At 48.5% G+C, this 22900-nt stretch overlaps 1 protein-coding gene across 4 annotated transcripts in view; it reads right to left on the reverse strand.

Annotated features, from left to right (window-relative positions):
- The window catches only part of MICAL2 (microtubule associated monooxygenase, calponin and LIM domain containing 2), a 126896-nt gene that overhangs the window by 8438 nt on the left and 95558 nt on the right, over positions 1-22900 (reverse strand). For 2 of the 4 annotated variants that reach the window (XM_011954274.1, XM_011954275.1), the window contains exons 15-21: positions 19059-19127; positions 15700-15849; positions 14139-14261; positions 12860-13078; positions 12522-12623; positions 11174-11299; positions 6058-6120 (exon numbers count right to left, since the gene is read on the reverse strand). In XM_011954274.1, coding sequence (XP_011809664.1) covers positions 6058-6120; positions 11174-11299; positions 12522-12623; positions 12860-13078; positions 14139-14261; positions 15700-15849; positions 19059-19127 — 852 coding nt within the window. The remainder of the gene's footprint in view (positions 1-6057; positions 6121-11173; positions 11300-12521; positions 12624-12859; positions 13079-14138; positions 14262-15699; positions 15850-19058; positions 19128-22900) is intronic. The other 2 variants (XM_011954276.1, XM_011954277.1) reach the window with 2 other exon arrangements.

Genomic DNA, 22900 nt, shown 5'->3' on the forward strand with positions numbered 1-22900 from the left:
GACAATAACTAAGAGTTCTGGAGTGGGAGGATGGTGAGGGTTGCACACGAAGGATGTATTTAATACCATTAAACTATATCCTTAAAAAATGGTTAAGGCTGGTGGTGGCTCATGCCTGTAATCCCTGCACTTTGGGAGGCCGAGATGGGCGGATTACCTGAGGTCGGGAGTTCAAGACCAGCCTGACCAACATGGAGAAATCACATCTCTACTAAAAATACAAAATTAGCCAGGGCGGTGGCGCATGCCTGTAAACCCAGCTAGTTGGGAGACTGAGGCAGGAGAATCACTTGAACCTGGGAGGCAGAGGTTGCGGTGAGCTGAGATCATGCCATTGCACTCTAGCCTGAGCAACAAGAGTAAAACACTGTCTCAAAGAAAAAAAAACAAGGTTAAGGTGGTAATTTTTATGTTATGTATATTTTAACACAATAAAAAAATTTGGGGAAAAAAAAGATTCAAAACCAAAAGCCTTTTAGTCCTGGGTGGGCCACAGGACTGTTACATCCACTGCGGGGTGCAAGGCCTTCCGCAGTTCCCGAGCCTCTCACTGCACAGATGCGTACATGAATCCCAGAGAAAGGAAGGGTCTATCTGAGGCCACTTAGCAAATAAATCTAAGATTCCAGACTGTACTCTGGTCTCCTGCCCCCCAGCCCTGGGGCATTCACAGCTTTACTTAGCAGGGGGATGGGGTAAATGTGGTGCTCAGACCCAATCATTACCCAAAAGCCCCCAAAACCTACGAGTCAGATAAGCCAAGCAAAGAGAAGAAAGTCAGGAGCCAAGTCCCCTCAGACAGAAAGGTAGACTGCCACACTGTGGCCACCCTCTTTCAGAGACCCCTTGCCCCTGGGGGGCCGCAGGCAGCCGCTCAGGGACCAGAAAGACCAGGGGAAGGGTACGGTCCCAGCTCTACCACAGGCCAGTGCTGAGACTTGGCATAAAGCACAGAACTTCCGAGCTCAGTTCCTCATTTAGTAAAATGGGGACAGCTATACCTGTCTCCTGAGTTTGTGGGAAGGGCTGGGCGAGAGAATGTGTGTCCTAGCACCTGGCACTGAGCAGGTTCTCGGCCAGGACTACCTTGTGTGATATCGTGATATCATCGGAAATACGTATTTGGACTCTGCCCCCTGGTTCCTGAGGCAGAGCTCCTAAAACCTTTGTACCTTCCTGAGTGACAGCAGCATCTGACGCAGAGCTCCTAAATCCCTTGGGATTTCCTGCGTGACAGGAGCATCCTTTGCTGGAATGAAGTGACTCTTGAGCTCCTGGATAGCTTCAGGATGGGGCTGGTTGCCAGGGGAACCAACCCTGTGATTAAAGGGTTGGAACTTTCAGTCCCATACACTGACCTGTGAGGTCAGAGGGGCTGAAGGTTGAGTTAATCACCAACAGCCAATGATGTAATCGATCATGCCTTCATAACGGAGCCTCCATAGAAACCAAAAGGGATAGGGTTTGGAGCTTCTGGAGGGCGGACCATGTAGAGGACCCTGAAGGGCAGTGCCCCAGAGAGGGCGTGGAGGCGCCCACCCTTTCCCACATGCCCTGCCCTGTGCCTCTCCTCACCTGGCTGTTCCTCTGTATCCTTGATAAGATCCTGTATAATAAACCAGTAACCATGTTTCCCTCCTCAGTTTTAACTAATTTGCAAGGATGGCTCGCAGAACTCAGGGAAAACATTTCCATTTATAGATTTTGTTGGTGGGGAGAAACATCCCCACTCTATTTGGTGACCAAAGGTGAGTGGTGTGAGAGTGGAGAGAAGCACTTTTGTTTTTTTCTTATACCTTGATTCCTCCCTCACTTCCCTCCTCTAGATTCAGCCTGCCCCAGCCTGCCTTGAAGCTCCTAGGTCCCTCCAAGCAGGACCACAGCCCACCCTGCCAACAGCAGCAGTATGTGGAATGAGCACATACTGGGCAGGTGGGACAGGATGGGGACTGCAGCAGGCTCCAGAGCCAGCGCCGGGCAAGGTCAGCTTGGAGACAGGGAGGCAGCAGCTCTGCATGGGCCATGGGGTGCACGGCCCAGTGACAGGCCATGCGTGCCTGTGCTCCTGAGGGCACCTACAAATGCCTAGACCCCCACCAACGTGTCAAAGAGCTGGGGAAGGGGTGGAAGCTGACAGCCTAAAGAGCATGGCACAATTACACATACCAGCTTCTGCAAACCACAGCTTGCTCTCCCCTTCACCCCTCACCCCCAACTCTGGAAGCCCACCCTGGTATTGCTGCAGTCTCTTCTTGGGGGAGGCAAATACATAGAGCACGAGATTCTAGAAACACTGCTCCTGATACCAAGATCGTAGAGGGAGGGAAGCTCTAGGTCCTCCCCAGCTTCTGAACCGAGCCTCTGGGAGTTGTGGCCAGCGAGAACAGCAATGGAGGCTGCAGGGCCTCTGGGCAAGAGTTGATAGCCATCACCCCACCAAATAACAGTAACTTGTGTGTGGGTGAAATGATGAGCTCCATCAAAACCCAAGACTGCCCTTGGGTGGCCACATCTAAACTGATAAGAGAAAGCCTCAAATATAAAGCAGGGAGTCCAGGGAACTGCAAAGCAGATGACAGGCTCACCGCAGCTCCCCTATTCCTGGTAGCAGTGCCCATCCTTGGGGCCTAAGGCTAACTCCCTGGCTTCCAGCAAAAGCGCAGGCACTATATAGGGCTGAGCAAGAAAAGGAGTGCCTGGCAGGCTGGTGTGAACAAAGCCCAGGAGCCCCTTGCTCCCTTTCTCATTAGGAAGCCCAACATTACAGCAACTTTGAAATGGTCACTCCAGACCATGTGTGTGGCTTTGGGGCCTGCAGAGGACCTGGATGCATGCTTGCTGGGAGTGTCTGATCCCTTGAACTTAGACAGACAGGACCTCATCAGAATTTACCAAGCCTGCCATTTCTTGGGAACAGCTGTCAGGCCTGGCACCCCCTTCCACCCTCACCTCTACTGTGGCCCAGCCTGGGAGGGATTAGGATTCTGCTTCCAAGCACACTGTCGGCCATTTCCAGGAGGCCACAAATGCCAAGAAATTTAGCCCCTGCTTCCAAGAAAGGTTCAGGTGTATCAGCTCAGGACAATAAGTCATTGTTTGCCTGATGTTCCATCCCCTGCTGGGACCCCCAACTTGACCGCTCAGATAGGGGATACAAAGGACTTCCTGGGCTTTTATCAAAATAAAGAGGGGAGGAAAGGCAGGGAGGTGAGTTATACTCTTAACACCGCCTGCCCAGCCCCTTGTGTGACTGCTTCCACTGGCCCAGTGTGTGAACTGGCTCCACAGTATTCTCCCAGAAAGGCACCACAGTGATGCCAAGATACCCATGCACAATTACTGCCTTCCCTGAATAAGCAGAGACTATACTTTCTGGAGCTTTTAATACAAATCCCTAATGAGATCTTATTAACCACTTAGCTAATAAGCACTTTGTGCACTGAGCTTCTGAGCAATCCTGACTTGGGGAGGCATTACTGAAGCATGCAGAGGGCTGCGAGGTTGCTAGGAGGTACTGCCAAAACTGAGCAGTTGCAGAGCTGCTCCATTGTCCCACAGCACAGGGCACAGTCTGGGTCATCTGGGCAGGGGATCCAGGGTGAAGACCACACCTGGTTCCACCTATCGCTAGGTCCAAAAGCCCTCTTTCTCCCTGTGGCACCCACACATCCACCCTGAGAGGGTGGTATTCTTTTTTTTTTTTTTTTAAAGTAAAATGAAAACACCCTTGAGGAAATCAGTACTGGGTCTCCTACTTGCCCTTCCCAACCTGATGAAATGTATTCCAGAATCACCAAGAGGTAGACCAGTACTTCTTTGAGAGGTCACAGGGAAATGAGGTGATGGAGAACTTGTCTTCCGGGATGAGGGGAGAGCCTTTGAAGCCCACCCCAAAGGCCAATGTGAAGGTGAATGTTGCCCTGGGCATCAAGGGTTATCTTCTATTTCCTGACAGCAGGACGGCCTTACCGGCTCTCAGAGTGAGGATATAACTAACTGGCTTTTGCTAGCTCATTGCTCCTCAAACTACCTGCGGCTAATGACAGGTTTTTTTCTTTTTTAAATATTTAATCCATTACGGCTGGTTATTTCCAGATACAAAGAAAATAAACTAGAAATACGATCACACACTTGAATGTGTGGCAATATCAAATGGTTCTACAAGTTTCCAACACTTAACCCTCTCTCACTTGCTATCATGGGATTATAGCCCAGTCCCTGCCTGTGGACCACACTTTGAGTAGCACTGCTCTAGTCAACTGGGGGAATCACCAGGTTCTCAGGATCCTGAGAAATAAATGCTCAACTCATGGAGAAATCCCAGATAAGTCATCCTGGTGCGGACCTCAGGGTTAGAGCCAGTGGTTCCTACCAAAGAGAAGCACGCATTGATGGCAAGCCACCAGGCTCCTGGGGAGGCTGGTCAAGAGAAGAGCTTATGATTAGGCTGGGAACAATTCATCTGAATGCAAAGTTGGGCAATCTGATGATCTGGTCAGAGATGATCATGTTCCAGCCACCAGTTTTTTAAGAATTAGTAATTTTGAAGTCTGCTTTTTAGTAATTAGTAATTTAATTTTAGTAATTAGTAATTTAAGAATTAGTAATTTCAAAGGGACTGCTTTTGCAACCCTTTATACATCCTTCAATATTCTTGTAATTTTCAAGAATTTGGGTAATTTCATTACCTTTCCCCCCTTTTGAATTCTAATTATTTTTCAGCAAATTAATTAGAACATTTCAGGAGGGCAATCATCTTGCAACATATGCCATTTCCCTTCTGTGAGCCTCAGCTTCCTCATCTGTAAAATGGAGAGACCACCACCAACCTTGCAGGGCTGCAGAAAAGACTCCTGAAAGAACCTGGGCCATGCAGGAGGCACTCGGCAGATAGTGAGTCCAAAGCACGGCCACTGGGATAAATGCTTGAGGGAATGGATACCCCATTCTCTGTGATGTGCTTATTTCACATTGAATGCCTGTATTCAAATACCACATACCCCATGCATATATACACCTACTACATAACCACAAAAATTAAAACAAAGCACGGTCATTTGTGCAGCGTTGCATTTCCATGTTTTAGGACTTCTCTCTTGTCTTAAATCACTTTCTGCTGCACAAGAATGGCATGGCCCACACAGGACGAGCTCCCTGCCTCCTCTCCCCGAGCCAATCTAGATAGAAACATGGTGACGCAGCTGTTTTCACACGCACCCATGCCAGAGACTGCAGAAGATGGCTAGACCTCTACAAAGAGGCCTTTTCCAACCAAGTGATCCTGTGACCCCAGCGTAGAATATGATGGTCCTCGTCTGGATATCAGAGCGTTCCTCACACTGCACCGAGCTGGCCCATCTCCCCCTCAGTTTGCACTCCCTGAGTGACCTGTCTTATTCACCTCGACATTCTTGGCACAAGGCAGATACCGTGAATGCAGGAAAAAGCAGGCTCTGGGCCCTGTTTGTGTGAGAACAATGGAAACGGTCCTCCCTGCACCTGGAACTGAGCCAGGATTACCAGGTGTCCCAGCTGCACTTCTCTACTGAGTTTGGCCACCTGCAACCACACAGCCTGCCAGGAGCATCGAGCAAGTCCACGTGGGTAAGGCAGCGGTGAGAGCAGAATGTGCAGGGCCTCAGAACGGAGGGCTCATAGGAAGGGGAGCTTTTGACAGGTAGGGCCAGAGGGGGTCTGCTGGGTCCACTTGGGCAAGGACATCCTCACTGAGGAGTCCCTGGATGAGAAGACATCAGAGGACAGCCTGTTGGACCTGATTCCTCAGCCATATGCCCAGGGCTGGGGGTAGGAGGGCAGGCAAAGAACTGAAATCACTATGTTCAAGGATGTCTGGAAATTACAAGTTCAGAGCTAAGACGCAGGCAGGCCTTAGGGGCTGTGAGCTCCCAGTACAAGCACATGTCTGCCCACCTTCATCCCCTGGTGCCAGGCACTGTGCTGCTGATCATTGCGCTTAACTCCCAGAGCCCTGCAGGTGGGTCTGATAATCCCCCTTTGCAGGTGAGGCAGCTAAAGTTCAGGGAGGCTCTAACTCACCTGAGGACGCACTGTTCTCAAATGGCTGGGATGAAAATGGAACCCTGAAGGTGACTTCTTTTCCTTTAGAAAGAGAGGGATCAACATGCATTTTAGGTAAATAAGATTTCTTTCAGAATTCTCTTCCACTGGGGAAAGAGAAGCTTTACAGGACACTTCAGGAATTTTGCATAGGTTAGGACATCGCAGTGTTCCAGTTACCCTCAGGAGTAGCTGCTTTCTTCCCCATTTTATAGGTTAAGAAACTAATGCTCAGAGAGGTTCACAAACTTGTCCAAGGCCACACAGTGAGTAATTTGTTCTCTGAACTCAAGTCTGATTTGAAACTCACATCCTTCTTCCATACCAGCACTCTGCAAATTAAAACCCCCCAGGCTGGGATGCACACAGGAGACCTCCAAAAGGTTGCCTAGCTCTATTCCCAGGATAGGAGGAGGAACAGTGAGGTTGGAGGCAGCCTTGAGACCTGTCCCTGAGATTTATCCTCCTAGCAGATCAAAGGCAGATTGCCCCAGACAAAACTTCCCAGCATTTCCCTGTTTCCTTCTACTATGCAAATCTCTAGAGTAAACCCTGCAAATCCAGTTTTAAAACAAACACCCCCAAGGGTAGGGAAAGCTCCTTTTAAAATGCTCAGTGCTCTTCTGACCCTGGAGGACTGAGGGGCAATTCCTAGCCCAGTGAAGGCCACCCCCCGCCCCCCGCCCCACTCCGATTGCCCGGCTGTGCAAACGCCCAGTGCCTTCTTGTTCTTGCAAGAGCTCACCAGCATGGCAAACAGCCAGCAGCCAATAGCCATCCCATGGGCCAGATCAGCAAAGTGGCCTCCCTTCTGGAAGAGCAAAACTAACTAATGGCTGATAGGGAGCCGAGATCACAGAAGAGGGCTGGTTTGATGGGATGGTGCTGGGGACATAAAACTGGGCATAGGTCTCACAGTCCACAGCCTGGAAACACAGACTATGCCAAGGATCTGAGCCCCCTGTGAGAGCCCTTAAGACTCCCTCTGACCATTCAGGCCAAGAAACCCACAGCACCACTCTGAATTTTAAAATGGAATATCAATCTGAGAGAGTGGGCAAGTGGAGTCTGAAGGCAGAGCCCTGGCTCCCTGTCTTGGAGTCAGCAACTCAAGTTTGCATCCCTGTGAGTAACAAGTGCTCCTCATAGTAAGTTTGGCTAAGTCAGTTCCCACGAGGAGATGATTATTCCTGCATCCTCGGAATTGGTGTGGAAGACCCTAGGGCAGGAACAGAGGCACACTGCCTGTCAGGAAGTTGCCAAGGACTAAGTATCAGTTTCCACGTGCATTTTTCTTCCTCTTGTTCCACTGAATTCAGGCAAACTTGGGTCAATTGAGCAAAAAGAGCAGCCCAAAAATCTGTTTGGAAGAAGCATTAAGGCCCCAGGCTCTAGGACAGAAGCTCCCTGAGCTGCACCAGGATAGAATAAATCTGTTTATCTCCAAGTCATCACCTACTTTAAGGAACAGCCAGTTGTCTCCCCAGAGAAGATTGTGATTCTGCATGTGCAAAGCCCAGTGCTGAATCAATGGTGGGGCAGAGTTTGGGGAGGGAGCGAAGTCAAGGCAATGGGTGAGGCTGGCAATATCCTTTCTAAGACTGCTTGAAACTAGAAACTCACCATTCCATCCATAGCTGCCTAAAATGGACTCATGGTGTGACCTGCATGAGCCTGCGAGTGTAGGTACTCAGAAAAACTGAGGCACAGAGAGGCTAAGTGACTTGCCCAAGAGTCCATTCTAAGAGTTCCTCCACCATTCCCAGCCATACTGTGAAAGAAACATTAGCCAACAATTAAGATGTTGGAAGCTGTCAAAATAGTCCAATTACATCATCATCTAACAACCAATGCTGGCTTGGGAGATCGAATTTTTTAAAAGAACAAAAATAGGGCAATTGTTCTACCACAACTGGGGAGAAGCAAGGAACAAAGCTGTAGAGTTGGGGAGAGCAGATCTGGGGTTGGCCACCCCAAAGCCCTCCCTGTCCCTGAGTGTGGCGGTTTACATGGACACAGCCTCTGGGCCTCTGCCAAGGCCTCCAAGCACACGTGGCTTCTGCAGGACACAGGAGAGCACTGGCCTGGGAGTTGGAACACCGGGCTCCAGTCTCCTCCCTGAGCCTTTGCCTTATCTGTGACTCTGCTCCTGCTCAGTTCTCACGATCACAGGAAGAGCTCTCCAGCCCCCACTCAACCACTCCATTTAAAATCGCCACCCTTCCCTCCCCAGCATTCCAGGTCCCCACCACCAGCTCTAATTTTTTCATAGGAAATAGTGTCTTGCCCTCTAACACATTATATAATTTACTGATATAATATGTTGATTGTTGTAGGCTATTAGGGTGTAAGCCTCATTAGGGCAGGGATTTAATTCTTATTCATTGATGCATATCCTGAGAGCCTGAAGTACCTAAGATTGGATTTTCATGCAGTAAATATTTGCTTACTGAGGGTGGCGGTTCACGTCTATAGTCCCAGCTACTCAGGGGTGGAGGGCTGAGGTAGAAGGATCGCTTGAGCCCAGAAGTTTGAGGTTGCAGTGAGCTATGATTGCACCACTGCACTCTGTGCTGGGTGACAGAGAGAGACCCTGTCCCCACTGAAAAAAAAAATTAAATCTGTTGAATGAATGAATGAATGTTCACACATTGGCTTTCGGAGTGACATTGGTAGAGAAAGCTCCTTTTGCAATGCTCAGTGCTCTTCCGACCCAGAAGGACTAAAGGGTAGCTCCCAGCCCAGTGAAGGGCGCCCCTGCCCAGCTGCGCAAACGCTCAGTGCCTCCTTGTTCTTGCAAGAGCTCACCAGCATGGCAAATGGCCAGCAGCCACGCCACAGGCCAGATAAGCAGTGGCCTCCCTTCTGGAGGAGCAAAACTAACTAATGGCTGACAGGGAGCTAAGTCTTCACGGCAGGGCTGCCTGAAGAGCCAGAGACAGCGGCAGGCAGGGCCTCAGCAGGAGCGATGATGATGTGATGGGGACACACCTAGTGGCTGAAAGCGTCTCTGTCTTACCCAGCAGCTGCGCATGCTCCCGGCAGGCTGCTCCCTGCCCTCTTAGAAGGATCTAATGCCCAGTGGAAACCAAGTCAGGGTATTTCAGAGGTGTAGGGGCTTTTTTGGCAGCAGTTCTGGCCCCAACAGTGACCATGCCAGACTTTCCTGGGGATGACAGAAAGGCAGGGACAAGAGAAGGCCTTGCCTGGTTCTACCCTGAAGGGCCTGGGCCGCTAGAGGGGGCTGGGCCAGAGAGAAGCAAGGTGTGGGCCTGGCTGACCAACTATGGGCACAAGCCACTGCCTGGTCTGTGCCCAAGTGCCTTCTCCCCTCCCACCATCCTGCCAAGGGTGCCATGACCTTTTCCCATAGTAGGCAGTATGTGCCTGGGGAAGGCACCTTTCCCTAACTGGGCAAAAAGCCTACCCTGCGACCTTGCTGATGGTGATGACAAAAATGCCTGTCTCCATCCATATAGCTCACTGGAACGTGAGCCCAGAACCACTCTTACTGAGGAGAAAGAGGCCCAGATAGGTCAGGAGACTTACGGTCAAACAGCCGGCCTGTGGCTGACCTGCAGCAGGTGGCTGGGGATCTTGGTATGCTGACCATGGCTATTTTCAGTGGCATTGAAGATCATGTTTGTGTTTCTCTGTGTTACCCGTTTCTGGGGTGCTTCCCATTCACATTAGGGGCCTCAGATGGGGAGGGGCTGGTAAGATTCCTTGTTCCTTTCTTAGGGACTCTACCTACACCGTTCTCCTCACAGAGGTGGAGGCCAACAGGGGTGGGACCCCTAATTACACACCAAGAGGCAGTTTCTAATTTTTCACTAATGCAATAGCATGGAGCTGGTTTGTGCACCAGTTTAACAGCACAGAAACAGACCAGCACTCTTTCTGGCAGCGGCACATTCAGCATGACACACAGAGCCTCGGTGGGAGCCAGACACACTGGCTGTGAACAGAGAAGCACAGTTGGCGGGGTGGAGTGGGGGAGACTCCAAACCTACTCCATGAGCAACAGCTCATGAGGTAGGCTTCACACCCATTTCTAGATTCATTCATTCCAGAGGCCAGGCTTCCCAGAAGACAGACTGTCTCCCACCCCAGCCTGGTATTGTTCTCCACACAGGAGGTAACAGGAGGACAAGTGAAACACGAAAAGCACCCCCAAACCCAGTCTTAATCATTGTTCGTGAGTGCATTTCATTAACTGCTTAACCAAAGTTAGCTCCCTACTCTTCTCATCCTCCATGCCGATATCTGCACTACTGAGTCGTCCTTCTAGAACACAGAGTAGATCCTGCAGTAGCTTCCTCTGACCCAGAGGATAAAATGAAATTCCTTTATACAGAGTGGGCTCACTTCCACTCTGCATGCCACCATAAATGCTTTTATTCCCAAGCTCAAGTCACACTAGATATTCCATCCTTTCATGTCACGCAAGCTCTGCCTGCCTGCCTTTGCACAGGCTAGCCCCTCTCCAAAACGCCCTTGCCCTAAACTTCTCTCTAGCAAAATCCCCCCATGGAACCTTCAACAGTCACTCAGTTCCCATATTACCTTCTCTGTATTACCTCCCAGTCTTCTCCCCTCTCCATTCCTACAACCTTGCCCTTTATACCTCTTATAGAATGAACGGTGTTACGTTAAGTTTATCCTGTTAAATTGCCATCTTATGAGGACAAAACAGGCAAGTATCGGCAGTATGTGATGTGATATTTGGTATCATAAAAATGTCATTTATTTCTATGCTAATGTGCTATTTCCCATCTCAACTGTAGTAAGGGAACGGCACCACCCTCTCTGTTTTCTCAGCATCTGGCATGGAGGGTGGCATATGGTGGGCCCTGATTAATGCTTGCTGAATGAATGAGCCCTGTTTGGCAAGCTTTTGTACGCCGCCTGTTCTGCCGTGTTGTGTGCTCTAACACAAAAACAAAATCGAATCCAGCACTGTTGTAAAATATCTTACAAATTTTTATTTCAGCCAAGCCAGGCTCAAGATGTGTGTCTGTGCAGGTCAAGTGGAGCATTAGAACATCTGGGAACATGCAGGCAATGGGGAAAGCAAATTGTTCAGGACAACTACCTTTCTGGCAGGAGAAGCAGAGTCAATAGTTGTTGGAGAGGAAGAAGCAGCTGGATCAGGAGACGGGAGGCAAGAGGGAGGAGATGGAGGATGAGTGTGAGACAGGCCTTTAGAGAGTAGTTTATTCTGCACAGAACAGAAATAGAAGAAACAAGGGTTATCCCAGGAGTCACACCTGGTCATCATGCCTCGATCATGCAGTCCCATGCCTGTGCAATCAAGGGGGCAAAGAAAGGAGACCCATGTCTCTGGACAACATAGAAACCCCTGTATTTGGAGCCAGAAAGGATTATCTGCCTCCTGGTTATACAGAATTCTGCTGCAACCATTCCAGCTCCCTTGTCACACCAAAATAGCTCATGCAGATTCAATCTGTTCCTGCCTACATCCGCCTCAGACACCAACGCCAATTACCAAAGCCCTCACCCTGGAGCTTGGTATGAAGTAGCAGCTGCGAGCTTAGGAGAGGAGAACCCTGGGCTGCTTTAGGGCAGGTGGCCACAGCAGGGGCCTCTATAGCTGCAGCAGGCAACTGTGCTAGCATCCTTGCAGGCATGTGGAATCCTAAAAATGAACGAAGTGTAAAGCATCCTTCCCACACCAGTGACTCCACCAAGTAGCAGAAGATGCAGATCTGAAGGAGACTAAGTGATAACAGCGGAGACGTAAGTTCTAGGGACAGGCGTGCTGTGAGGGAGGGAGGACTTTACACATGCACCCACCTGCAGGATCTCATTATCAACTCATTTCCTCTTGAGCACACACTCTTCTTTTCGCAAATTTCCAAATAAGTACCTGGCTTGGAGGAGGCTGTACTTCCTAATTCTAAGGCAAAGCCATTCTTGTTGGCTTGACTTTATCCCATGGGGAAGCAGAGCTCCAGTTACCGCATGTGGTTGGCCTCATCATTCAGTATCTTCCTGATCAGGGCCACAGGGAGATTTCTCTCCCACTCAAAAACATCATAAGCAACTGGGTAAAGGCACTGTGATTCTGCAACTGATGATTGTTTCCTCTTTGTGTTGACCCTTAGGAAGCTCAGAGCCTGCTTGGAAAATATCTAGGGTCTACCGGCTTGTGCTTCTGTTTAGTAATGCCTTTCTTGATCTGAGTTTACTTTCCTGTCTTAGTTTTCCCTTTCTCTTGATGTATTTACTTATTTTGAATCTTTGCGTTTGGGTCTTTTTTAGATGCCAGCTTGTGTTATTTGATGGCTTGAAAAATAAATAGCTCCTCATGCTATAAAAGGAGGAAGGAGGAGAAAATTGAGCTCAGAGCCTGACTCAAGGTCGCCTGGCTGGACGTCCAACATCTGGGTTCCTGGGGGCTCTGAAAGCCCCATGTTTACCTGCGGGAAATCCCCGTGTCCAAACATGGAGGCAAGGTGAGCCGCCTTCTCTTTAATGTTCTTTGTGTGAAATTCCCTGTTGGCCAAGTTCTGAGCCCTCTTCTGCAGTGAAGGTGAGAAAGGAGAAAGAAAAGAGAGAGCGACAGAGACTGAGACAGTTGCTTCCAAGAAGTGGGTGAGGGAGGCAGCCGGGGGCCTTGCCTGCTCACCACACACAGCAGGATGGGAGACAGGGCGTGGGCAGAGGGAGGAGGAACCCACCTGAGTAGGAGGAGGGAGGGGAAGAAAGGAAGTCACCCAGACGTGGACAGAGACAGGGCAAACAGTTAGTCTTTCACCTGGAGAATCTTTTCCTCCACTTGCTGCAGCCGCCACAGCACCCCGGAAAGAGCCTGTGCCCTCGGGCGGGTAGAAGGCAGGGTAGCGAAATTTTCTGTCCCACCTAGCTGTAGGTCAGACTTGGCTCTGGCTCTCCAGGGCCTGCTCAGGCACTCGCTGCCAGCAGACACTTGCTTGAGCTCTCTGAGCACATGCCCCGTCACGACTACAGAAGGGAACTGGGAAAGAGGAAAAATTAAGCTTCCTTCCCTACTGCGGCCCTTTCACACACTCCCACTGTGAGGGATCCCCCATGAAGACCAGAGACAACGGGGCGCCAGGTGCAACCCTAAGTAAGATTCCAAACCAGCCCCAGGTGTTGACTCTCCACCACCTGCAGCAAAATTGCCTGGCCTCCTCATTCACAACACACGGTCCTGGGCCTCACCCTCAGCCCCTGAATCAAAACCTCTACAATGCTGGTTCTCAATCCTAGCTGCATATTGACATCTAGGGTACTTAAAAAAAAAAAAAAAAAAAAAGACCCAAGTCTGGGGCCAACCTCCAGAGATTCCGATCGGATTGTTCTGGACTGAGCATGAGACATTGGTAGTTTTTTAAAAGCTCCCCAGGTGAGGCAGACGGACATAAAATTGCTGCATTGTATTCACACCGACCTTACTCAACCTCCACCACCTGGGAGCAACACACAAATCCTAATGCTGACCAGACAACTCCGTGGCTTATGGTCAATGATAGTGATTTGGTTCGGATTCCAAACCCAGGAGCCCTACCTGCCATAAGCCACACTCCGTGACTGCCAGCTGCCTTCCCGCCCACTATGCAGGTCCTCAGCTACTCTGGCATCGGGAAGGCCTTCACCACATCCCAGCCTTACCCCTTCAACGGGTCCAGCCAAGTGGCCACCTGGGCCCATTCCAACATCACTTTTTCATTGATATGGAAATCAGCCTATTTGAATGGTCTGCAAATAATGCTTACCATCATAAGGCATCATACAAAATACCCTGTGGTACAGTTTATTTTTCCCTAGCGGCACCATTGAGAACATGGTATTTGGTCAATTGATACCTCTGACTGGCTAAGGGATCAATAACATGTATTTTGTGATGTTGCATACGTGGTTATTCTTACCTATAAGTGTGGTGACATCAAGGTATGTCCAGAAAATCTACAATCAGCTCTACTTGTGGTGTGGGAAGAGCCACTGACCCCACCCCTCTGGATCAAAGTCCCCTCTGGCTTCACCAAAACAGCATCCACTGGAAGGAGCCCTACCTGCCTTTTCAGAGGAGGTGATGGGCTGGGTGTGGCCTCCTCCGGCTTGAGGCAGCAAGAGTGAACAGGAGGGCCAGAGGAAGAGCACAGGACGGGCTTACCTATCCCTGAGACACAGCGTTCCTGGGAGAAGGAAGGTGAGTCCAAAAAAGCAGCCACAGGAGACATGAAGGAAAAGGTGAGTCAGATTGAGAGGCTCAGAAGGAGGAGAGAAGAGGAGCAGGGAGACGAAGTTTGCAAGTGCAGAGGAAGTACTGGGCTGAGCTCCTGCAAGCCAGGCCCAGCTGGGAAACTTGAGCCCTGGCTCCCTGTCCATGTGAACAGCAAGTCCTGGAGTCCCCTTCTCATGGACAATGTGTGAATCCCAGGGTGGCTTTGCTTTTAGCTCAGACACAGGGCCTTAAGCAGGCACTGCCAGAGCCCATGCCAGGCCAGGGTGGCTGGCCCAGGAGTCCACCTGGAAACAGAAGAGCTTCCTGCACACTCAAGGACAGGGATGCTCTGGGGCTTCCGACGGCATTGAGCCCTCATCAGCACTTGGGGACTGTGAGGGACCAAGCCTCCAGAATGGGCAATCAAGAAACTTTGTGGAGAATTACAAGTCTCAAGGAAATGACCCCTTATAATAAAATCCCTTCCCTTCCTGGAGCAGGTCAGTTCTCCCAGGTGGGCCACAGTCCCCATCAAGACTAAGGAGACATCTATGGTTGCCTCTCAAGCTAATTAACTATGAGTTTGTCCTCCCAAAAGGAGTCTCATTCTGTCATGTGACAGGTGTTCACCATAGAAAAACCAAATCTCTTTTCCCAAGCTTCTGTAATGTGACAACAGCACCCTAAAGGAAGTTCAGGGGAGCAAATGGAACCACGAGGCACAGACCTCGGAGCCGGAGTCAGGAGGAAGCCTACAGCCTGAGGCAGCATTCCATCTCCTCCAACCTCACACTGACCCCCATCAGACAAAACAGCCCTGCCAGGCTGACCCTGGTGCAGGGAGAGAGGGGAGGGCCAGGAAACACCTGGGAAGATGGCCTTCAATACTGTGAGCTCGGACTCAGTTCCTCTGGTTTGGATGGATCTTCTCACTGGGGACTTTGTACTTTCCCAGCCAGCCAGCCTCTCAAAGCTCCCTCAAACTGTATCATCTCAAAACTGGCTGCAAACCAAGTCATGGTTGGAAAGCAAAACCAAATTAGGGAATGGATTTATTTAATGCAGAACAACCATCAGCAAACTAGGCCCATGGGCCATATCTGGCCTGCTCCTGTTTTTTTGTAAATGAAGTTTTATTGGAACACAGCCAGGCTCGTTTGTTTAGGTATCGTCTACTGCTGCTTTCATACTATAATGGCGGAGTTGTAACAGACAGTAAGGCTTCCAAAGCACTAAAAACCTGCTATCTGGACTCTTATAGAAAAATCTGTTGACTCCTGATCTAGAAGGAGCTCAAGTCTCCTTGAGACCAGGCCTGGCTGGCATATCTGAAGTCTACCAGTAGCCAGAACATTCCTGCTGAAAAGTCACCAGGAAGTCAGGTCCAGTGAATATTTGACATGACTCACCTGCTTCATGAGTGAGGGGTTCCGAGTGCTCTCCTCAAACTTGGCCAGCAGCTGATTCGCCATGGACTTGACTTTGTTCTGATTTCCACCTTCTTTACTGCTCCCACACTCTTGATTGGAGCCCACGCTACGGCTGGAAAAGTTTGAAGGCTGCAAAGGTTGAAACGGGACACTGATGGTTGGATCCTGGAATCCAGATATCAGAAAGCGGACTTGGGGACTCAGGACGTGGGACTAGTTTCCTGCAGAAGGGCTCCCTCCATGGTCTGAGGAAGGGAGGCACAGGCAGCAGGGCCACCCCGCAGAGGCAATGCTCACAGGAGGGATGCAGCTTTCCAAAGGATGGGCACAGCTAGGCTTGGGAGCCAGGCGGTTGGGGTTTGAATCCCGACTCTCATTTTTTAGCCCTGTGATGTTGGCGATTTACTTTACTTCTGTGACATTTTTTCATGTATAAAATGAGAACAGCAATCTACTTCACATGATTACTGCAAAAACCAAATATAATCATGAAGTGTTGAACAAAATGGTTTTAAAAAATACATCATCTGGCTGAGAAGAGGAGAAGAGCGGGGGGCGGGGGGACAATGAAGGAAGCAGGGTTGGGGGTCACTCAGGCAAGGCCTGGGCTCCGGAGATCTTTCTCCACTCTCCTCTGTAACCACCCCCAGCTTTAACCAGTCCTGCTCTATTTTTGCTATCTTTTTAAAGAAAACTTTTAATTTAGAAACAATTTTAGATTTACACAAAAGTTGCAAAGATAGCACAGACTGTCCCTGCATACCCTTCACCCAGCTGCCCGCGGTGTTAAATCTGGAATAATTGCTCCTGTCATCAAGATTGAGAAATTAACATTGGCACAATACTATTAACTAAATTATACACTTTATTCGGATTGCATCAGTTTTTCCACTAATATCTTTTTTCTGTCCCAGGATTCAATCCAGGATCCCACACTGCATTTCATCATCCTGTCTCCTTGGTGTCCTACGAACTCTAACAGTTTCTGTCACAGAATGACACTTTTTGAAGGGCACTGAGCAGCTGTTTTATAGAAAGCCCCTCAATCTGGGTTGGTCTGATGTTCTCTCATGATTAGACGTCCGGGAAGGATACCACCGAGGTGAAATGCTCTTCTCATTCCAGCACAGCGGGGTGCATGATATCAATGTGACTTATAAGTGGTGATGTAGACCTTGGTCATCTGGTTATGCTATTTTATAAAACAGAGTTCCCTATAAGATTTCTCTAGCTCATCTGCTAACAGTAAAAAATTGAAAATGACCAGTGTTTACTAAGAACGTCTGTTCCCCCTTACTGCGGGATGTCCTCCCACAGGCCTCAGAAGTATAAATGGTGCTGCCACAGCAAGTGGGTAATAAGTTTTCCCAAGGACACCAGGAATGTCCCTCACAGGAAGAGACATTCTCACGACAACAAAGTTGTGTTCATTTAGAAGAAATTCACCAGAAAAGGCAAGCTATAGTTAATTTTTTAAAAAAGATCCCTAGGTGTGGCAGCCCCACGGAAACCTTTTATGTAGAGCCACTCTGAGTGTCGGACAAACACAAACCAAAGAGGCACACCCTCCTTCAAAGTGAAATGTAACTGTGCACAACAGTACAGGCTTGAGTGGGAAGGGGTATGCTTACTTGGGTGATCACTGTTTGTACAAGACCAAAGTTAGCCAGGACAGTGGGCCAGACAGGCCAGCACTTTCAGACATCAACGGGCCTACAAATCACCAGGAAATCGATCCTCAAAAGCAGATTTGCTTTCCGTAGGTCTGGGGTGGGCCCTGAAAGCCTGTACTTCTAACAAGAAACCAGCTGCTGACTAACTAACAAGACTCCCCTAAGCTGGATCTTGGATCACATTTTGAGTAGCAAGAATTTAGAAAGAATATCGCTTTGTTAAAACTGAGTTTAAGCAAACCGTTGCCCCAGGAGACTGTCCAGGGCCATCTCAGAAAGGGTAGACACAAACCAGATTTCTTCCCACTCCAACTCCTGTGTTGCCAGTAACAGAAACAACACTCACATACCCTTACATAAGCCATGGGTGAAAGGCAAGAAAAGACTTCCGCCTGAGACAAAGTGTACCCAAGGGAAGCTTCTTGGGAACAGGCAGGAGCAAATCCCATGTCCTGAAGCTAGAGAGCCGACACCCATAATCTGGGGAAATGGAATGTGTCTGTAGCCCTGTGCAGCCTCTGCTCCCTCTCTGTGTCTCTATTTGCTGGCTTCTTGCTTACACCACAGCCAAGAGGTAGAGAAGCAACAGTGCTTCTTGAAGTGCACCTTCAAGAAGCTCTAGGCAAATGTTCAACCCAAGGTGTTTTGAACTGATTGGGTAGAATGGGTTTGTTGATATTTTAAGATGTGAACTAAACTTGTTTTCCTTTGTCAGTGCTTCCCTTTGACCATCACAGATAATGGGTTGGCTGGTTGGCTGCTGCTTTCCCTAAGGTGAACCTCATGACTCTATTTATTATAAAGCTCACTGTTGTGAGATGCAGCAAGTCAGACACACACAACCATGTCAGCAAATATACAGCAATAAAAACTCTTTGACCATAAACAGTAGAAAAGTCCCTTCTACCTCCTATCCATAGGATATCAATGTATTATACAGCTCATCCCTCATGCCTCTATGTCATCATTTTGAGGTCAGCCAGAAGGCTGGCGAAAGCTGGCATCCCACACTTCGCTGACAATATGCATGCTTATGGAGTTGGAATGGTTTTTCTTTTAATGATGTGTATATCTCAGGTCTCTTTTAAAAGCTGCCCAGGGAAGCAGGAACTGATACTCTTTCCGCTTGATCAATTTTTCAGAAGCAGGTAGGTAGGTGAGAGATTCAGGCTCTCCTTTGACAAAGTAACCTGTAACTTTCTTCTTTCACCAGAAGGTGGCACTTGTGGGCACCAGGACATTTGCCTTAAAGACTAGAAGCGAAGGAAACGCAAAGGGATACAAACGATGATTGGGAGAAAAGTGGGAGTGCTGATGCCTCTTTACTATTTACTATTAATAATGGCTGTATATTGATTAGCATGTGTCAGATACCATGTTCATCTTATTCATCTTTAAAAGTCCTGCAAAGTTTCATGTATTTCAAGTGTATCATTGCATGTTACAGACATGAACCACCTCCTGGGAGCTTGTGTTTCTCGAGGTTACATAGCTAGTAAATAGTGAAGCGAGATCCAAAACCCCAACTGTTTTTCCATCACGCCAAGTTTGGAACCCAGTGGTTCATGAGAGAGGGAAGGAAGGCTGCTATCACAGTGAGGCTGCCTGTGGCCACTGGTTGTCAGGAAACGAGCCTCTGTTTAAACCCACACTGTGTACACAAACCTCGTCCAGGTTATTGAAGCCCTTCCGCCTCCGTTTGTTCATGTCATTCTCTCCAGTTTGACCATCCACCTGCAATGGCCAAGAAAGCAGGGTGAGCTCAGGGGGCCACGAAGGGCTTCAGTCCCACTAAGACCCCTGAGGGTATAGGGCTGGCTTTGAGCTGGTGGATGTGTCCCTGCTCACAAACAGCTGTCAGCCTACAGGCAGGCGTGGTAGTAAATTGCTCTGCACTGTGACAAATGCTGTCACAGAGTTTTGTTCAGGCACAGTGGAGAGAACCTCACGCCACCTAGCAGCCAAGGCTTCGTCAGAAGGGGCCAGAATTACATCCCAAAAGATCTTCATGAAATATCAAAGCAAAAAGAATCCCAGTGACATAAGCAGGACAGGGATGATCTCCATTGCAATGTGGCCTTGGGCTCGGAGCAGTTCAATGCTTTGCCCAAGGCCACAGCCAGGTCTGCTGATGCTTTCAGTGTACTGCCTTATGGAGACCACCTGGGGTCTCTCTGCACCCAGGGAGCCTCTCTCCTACAAGAGGGTGACCGGGTTCAACTCACACGGACTCTCAGGACTCAAATAAGTTGCCCAGGGATTTGATGGCAAATCAAGTCTGCAATTCAGTCAGCATCACAGATACTAGTAAACAGTATTTTATTAACTTCAAATAAGCATTAACTATAGCCTGATGACTAGCCTGACCATATAGCCTGGTTTGCTGGAGGTGGGTGTAGTTCTGATTTACTGCTTTTTAGCCCCAGCCTGACTGTTAACAGTGCCCCCTTCACTGTCAGAAGTCTCCTGGTTTAGATTACACATGACATGGTTGCCCTATGAGAACCCCTCACAGCCCACTCTCTGCTGCCTGAATCTGGACATTGAAATCCAGAAAGCCCTGCTCTACCCAAGCCCATTGCATCATCCTGCAAGGGCTCCCTGAGGGCACTCAGCTATCAGGCTTGTCTCCTCAGGGAATGAGCAGAACTCTGGAGGCCGAGCTGATGCTATGGCTGGAGTAGGAAAGACTGAATTTAGTAACTCCTCTGTACCCATGGGTAAGTCTAGCCTTGTCGCTGGGCTAGGGTCCACCTAGGCTCCCCCATCCTTTTCTAGGGTAAGACCTTTATGCTACCAGTCTTCAGCCACTGGAGCCTTCTCCAAAGAGCAAGCTCTGTCAGAACCAGGGGGCCATGTCCCACTGACCATAGATCGCTTCTTCAGGGAGCCTCCTACTGTCTCAGAGGGGCCCTCCATCGCAGGGCCACATTAAATCCAGCCTTTCTACCATTCTGGATGCAGGGGGAAGTGCTGCAGACCACCTGCTCACCTCAAATCCAGGCATACAGCCCAATCAGCCCCATAAATCCTAATCTACCCAATCACAGGAGGATTCTTTCACCTCCGGGTTGTTCTGAAACAACAACCCTAGCTATGGGTGCCCCAAACACAACCCAGTGCGCACTCCCTCCCTCCAACGGAAAGTACCTGCTTCCTAGTCTCTTGTCCTCTTCTTCATCCCCTGCCCTCTCCCCACATTTACCAGCACCAGATTGTTTTGTTTTTAGAGACAAGATCAACCATAGTTTAGTCCATTGATATTTGCTCAAAAATTTGCCCCAGGCAGCACAAAACAACACATCAAAGGGCCCTGCCTTCTCTTGAACGTTTCCCTCAGCTTCTAATAAATCATTATTCTGTGAATGGAAATGATGTTAAGCCAAAAGCTTGGGCAAACACCAAGAGAAACAGATGACCTTATTGGCAACAATGTTGGGTCTTAGAGGAACAGGCTGTCTGGACCCCCAGCTCCACAGCCTGGGAATGCTGCTCTGGCCAGCCCAAACCTGGGGCCTGTGAAAGTACAGAATGTCCTACCCAACAAGAATGCTTCACACATAATCTTAGGGTTTTCTGTTGTTTGTTTTTTTTTTTTTGGTTTCTACCTTAAATGAGGATTTGGCTTTTCCTCCAAAGGGCAAAACATTTTACTCTCTTTTGTTCTCAACAAGGGGGACTGTTCCACTGGAGCCTAGATAGATTGAAGACAGCCATATTAGCCATGGGCTTATGAAGGGCATTCCTGGGAAGGCCGTGCCCAGCCAGCAGCTCCTAAGAAGACTCCAAATCCTTCAGGGGGAATAAATGACATGGACGGGGACAACCTCAGCCTCTCTGACCCACTCTGACCCATGGGACAACGAAATGTAGTCTATGGAAAAGTTAGCAACACACATACCCGAATGGTTTCTACTTTTCCTTATGAATTTAACACTGAAGCACGGACTAAGAGCAAGGCTAAGAACATTCGAACCTACAGATTTATCTAATTTTTTCTTATCTGTATATCTATATTTGTGAACCATAATTACTTCAGTGCTCCCTTTTCCTCAGACCCTGTTTCACTCTACAAAGAATTGAAAGTACAAGAAGAAAGAAAATACTTATTGTGCCCAAAGAGAACATGAGAATAACTTACATTCTTTTCCCATTGAGGTTTCCAGCTCTTCCGCCCTAAGAACACTTTCTTATCATGATTTCCCAATGATTTGAAAGAGTCTATATACCAAAAGGCATTTATTAAATTAATTGGTTTTCCTATAAAAAAAATCAAAGATGTAGATCTGCCAATCTGAACATTTATTTGATCAGCACAAGATAACCATGTTCCCATACTGCCCAAGTTCATGTGATTTTAGCTCAAAGCAAACAAACTTTATATTTGGTTAGCTGGTATAGCCTAGCCCAGGAATAATTTAGATATGGGTCATAGGAGGAGAGGTTGGCCATTGCAGGCTATGGTTTTGTTGATTTGGGCAGCAGCTGTGATAGTTGGGAAGATGGCCAGTGATATCAGCAAGAGAGCTCTTTCTTCAAGGAATCATGGATTTGAGTATTGGTACTAATTATTTCCCAGCTGTGTGATCTCAGGAAAACCATCCAACTACTTTGACTTCAGTTTCCTTAACTATAAGAAGGGATCTTCTATTGTTTAGTCCATAAGCTGTTGTGAGGGTAACGAAATCACAGATATAAAACACTTCTTAAACTATAAAGTGCTAGACAGTAGTCTCCCCTCATCCATGGCAGATACATTCCAAGGCCCCCAGTGGAAGTGAGAAACTGTGGATACTGCCAAACCCTAGATATGCTGTTTTTTTGATCTAGTGACTGAGACAGCTAAGGTGACTAATGGGTGGGTAGCGAGTGTACCATGGATATGCTGGACAAAGGGATGATTCACATTCCAGGCATGATGGAGTGGGATGCTGTGAGATTTCATCATGCTACTCAGAATGGTGTGCAGTCTAAAACTGTGAATTGTTTCTGGAATTTTTCTTTTAATATTTTTGGACCATGGGTGAACACAGGTCACTGGAACCTTGGAAAGCAAAACTGCAGATAAGGAGGGTACTACTGTACAAGTATTAGACACTATTGGTGAGGCTAGTGTTAGTAACAGAATTTTGTTTTATTTATTCTCTTTTTGGGGACAGGGTCTTGCTGTGTTGCCCAGGCTGGAGTGCAGTGGTGTGATCTTGGTTCACTGCAACCTCTGCCTCCTGGATTTAAGTGATTCTCGTGCTTCAGCCTCCCAAGAAGCTGGGACTACTGGTGTGCACCACCACACAGGTTAATTTTTGTATTTTTAGTAGAGACAGGGTTTCACTTTGTTGGCCAGGCTGGTATTGAACTCCTGGCCTCAAGCAATTCGCCCACCTCGGCCTCCCAAAGTGCTAGGATTACAGACATGAGATACCGTGTTTGGCAGAGTAACAGAATTTTAAACATCTAAATTCTACTTCTGGCTTTGACATTTACCACCTACATGACTTATCAAAATG

This window comes from Colobus angolensis, unplaced genomic scaffold (genome assembly GCF_000951035.1).
Source record: "Colobus angolensis palliatus isolate OR3802 unplaced genomic scaffold, Cang.pa_1.0 Scaffold380, whole genome shotgun sequence".
In the NCBI taxonomy this organism is placed as follows: domain Eukaryota; kingdom Metazoa; phylum Chordata; class Mammalia; order Primates; family Cercopithecidae; genus Colobus; species Colobus angolensis.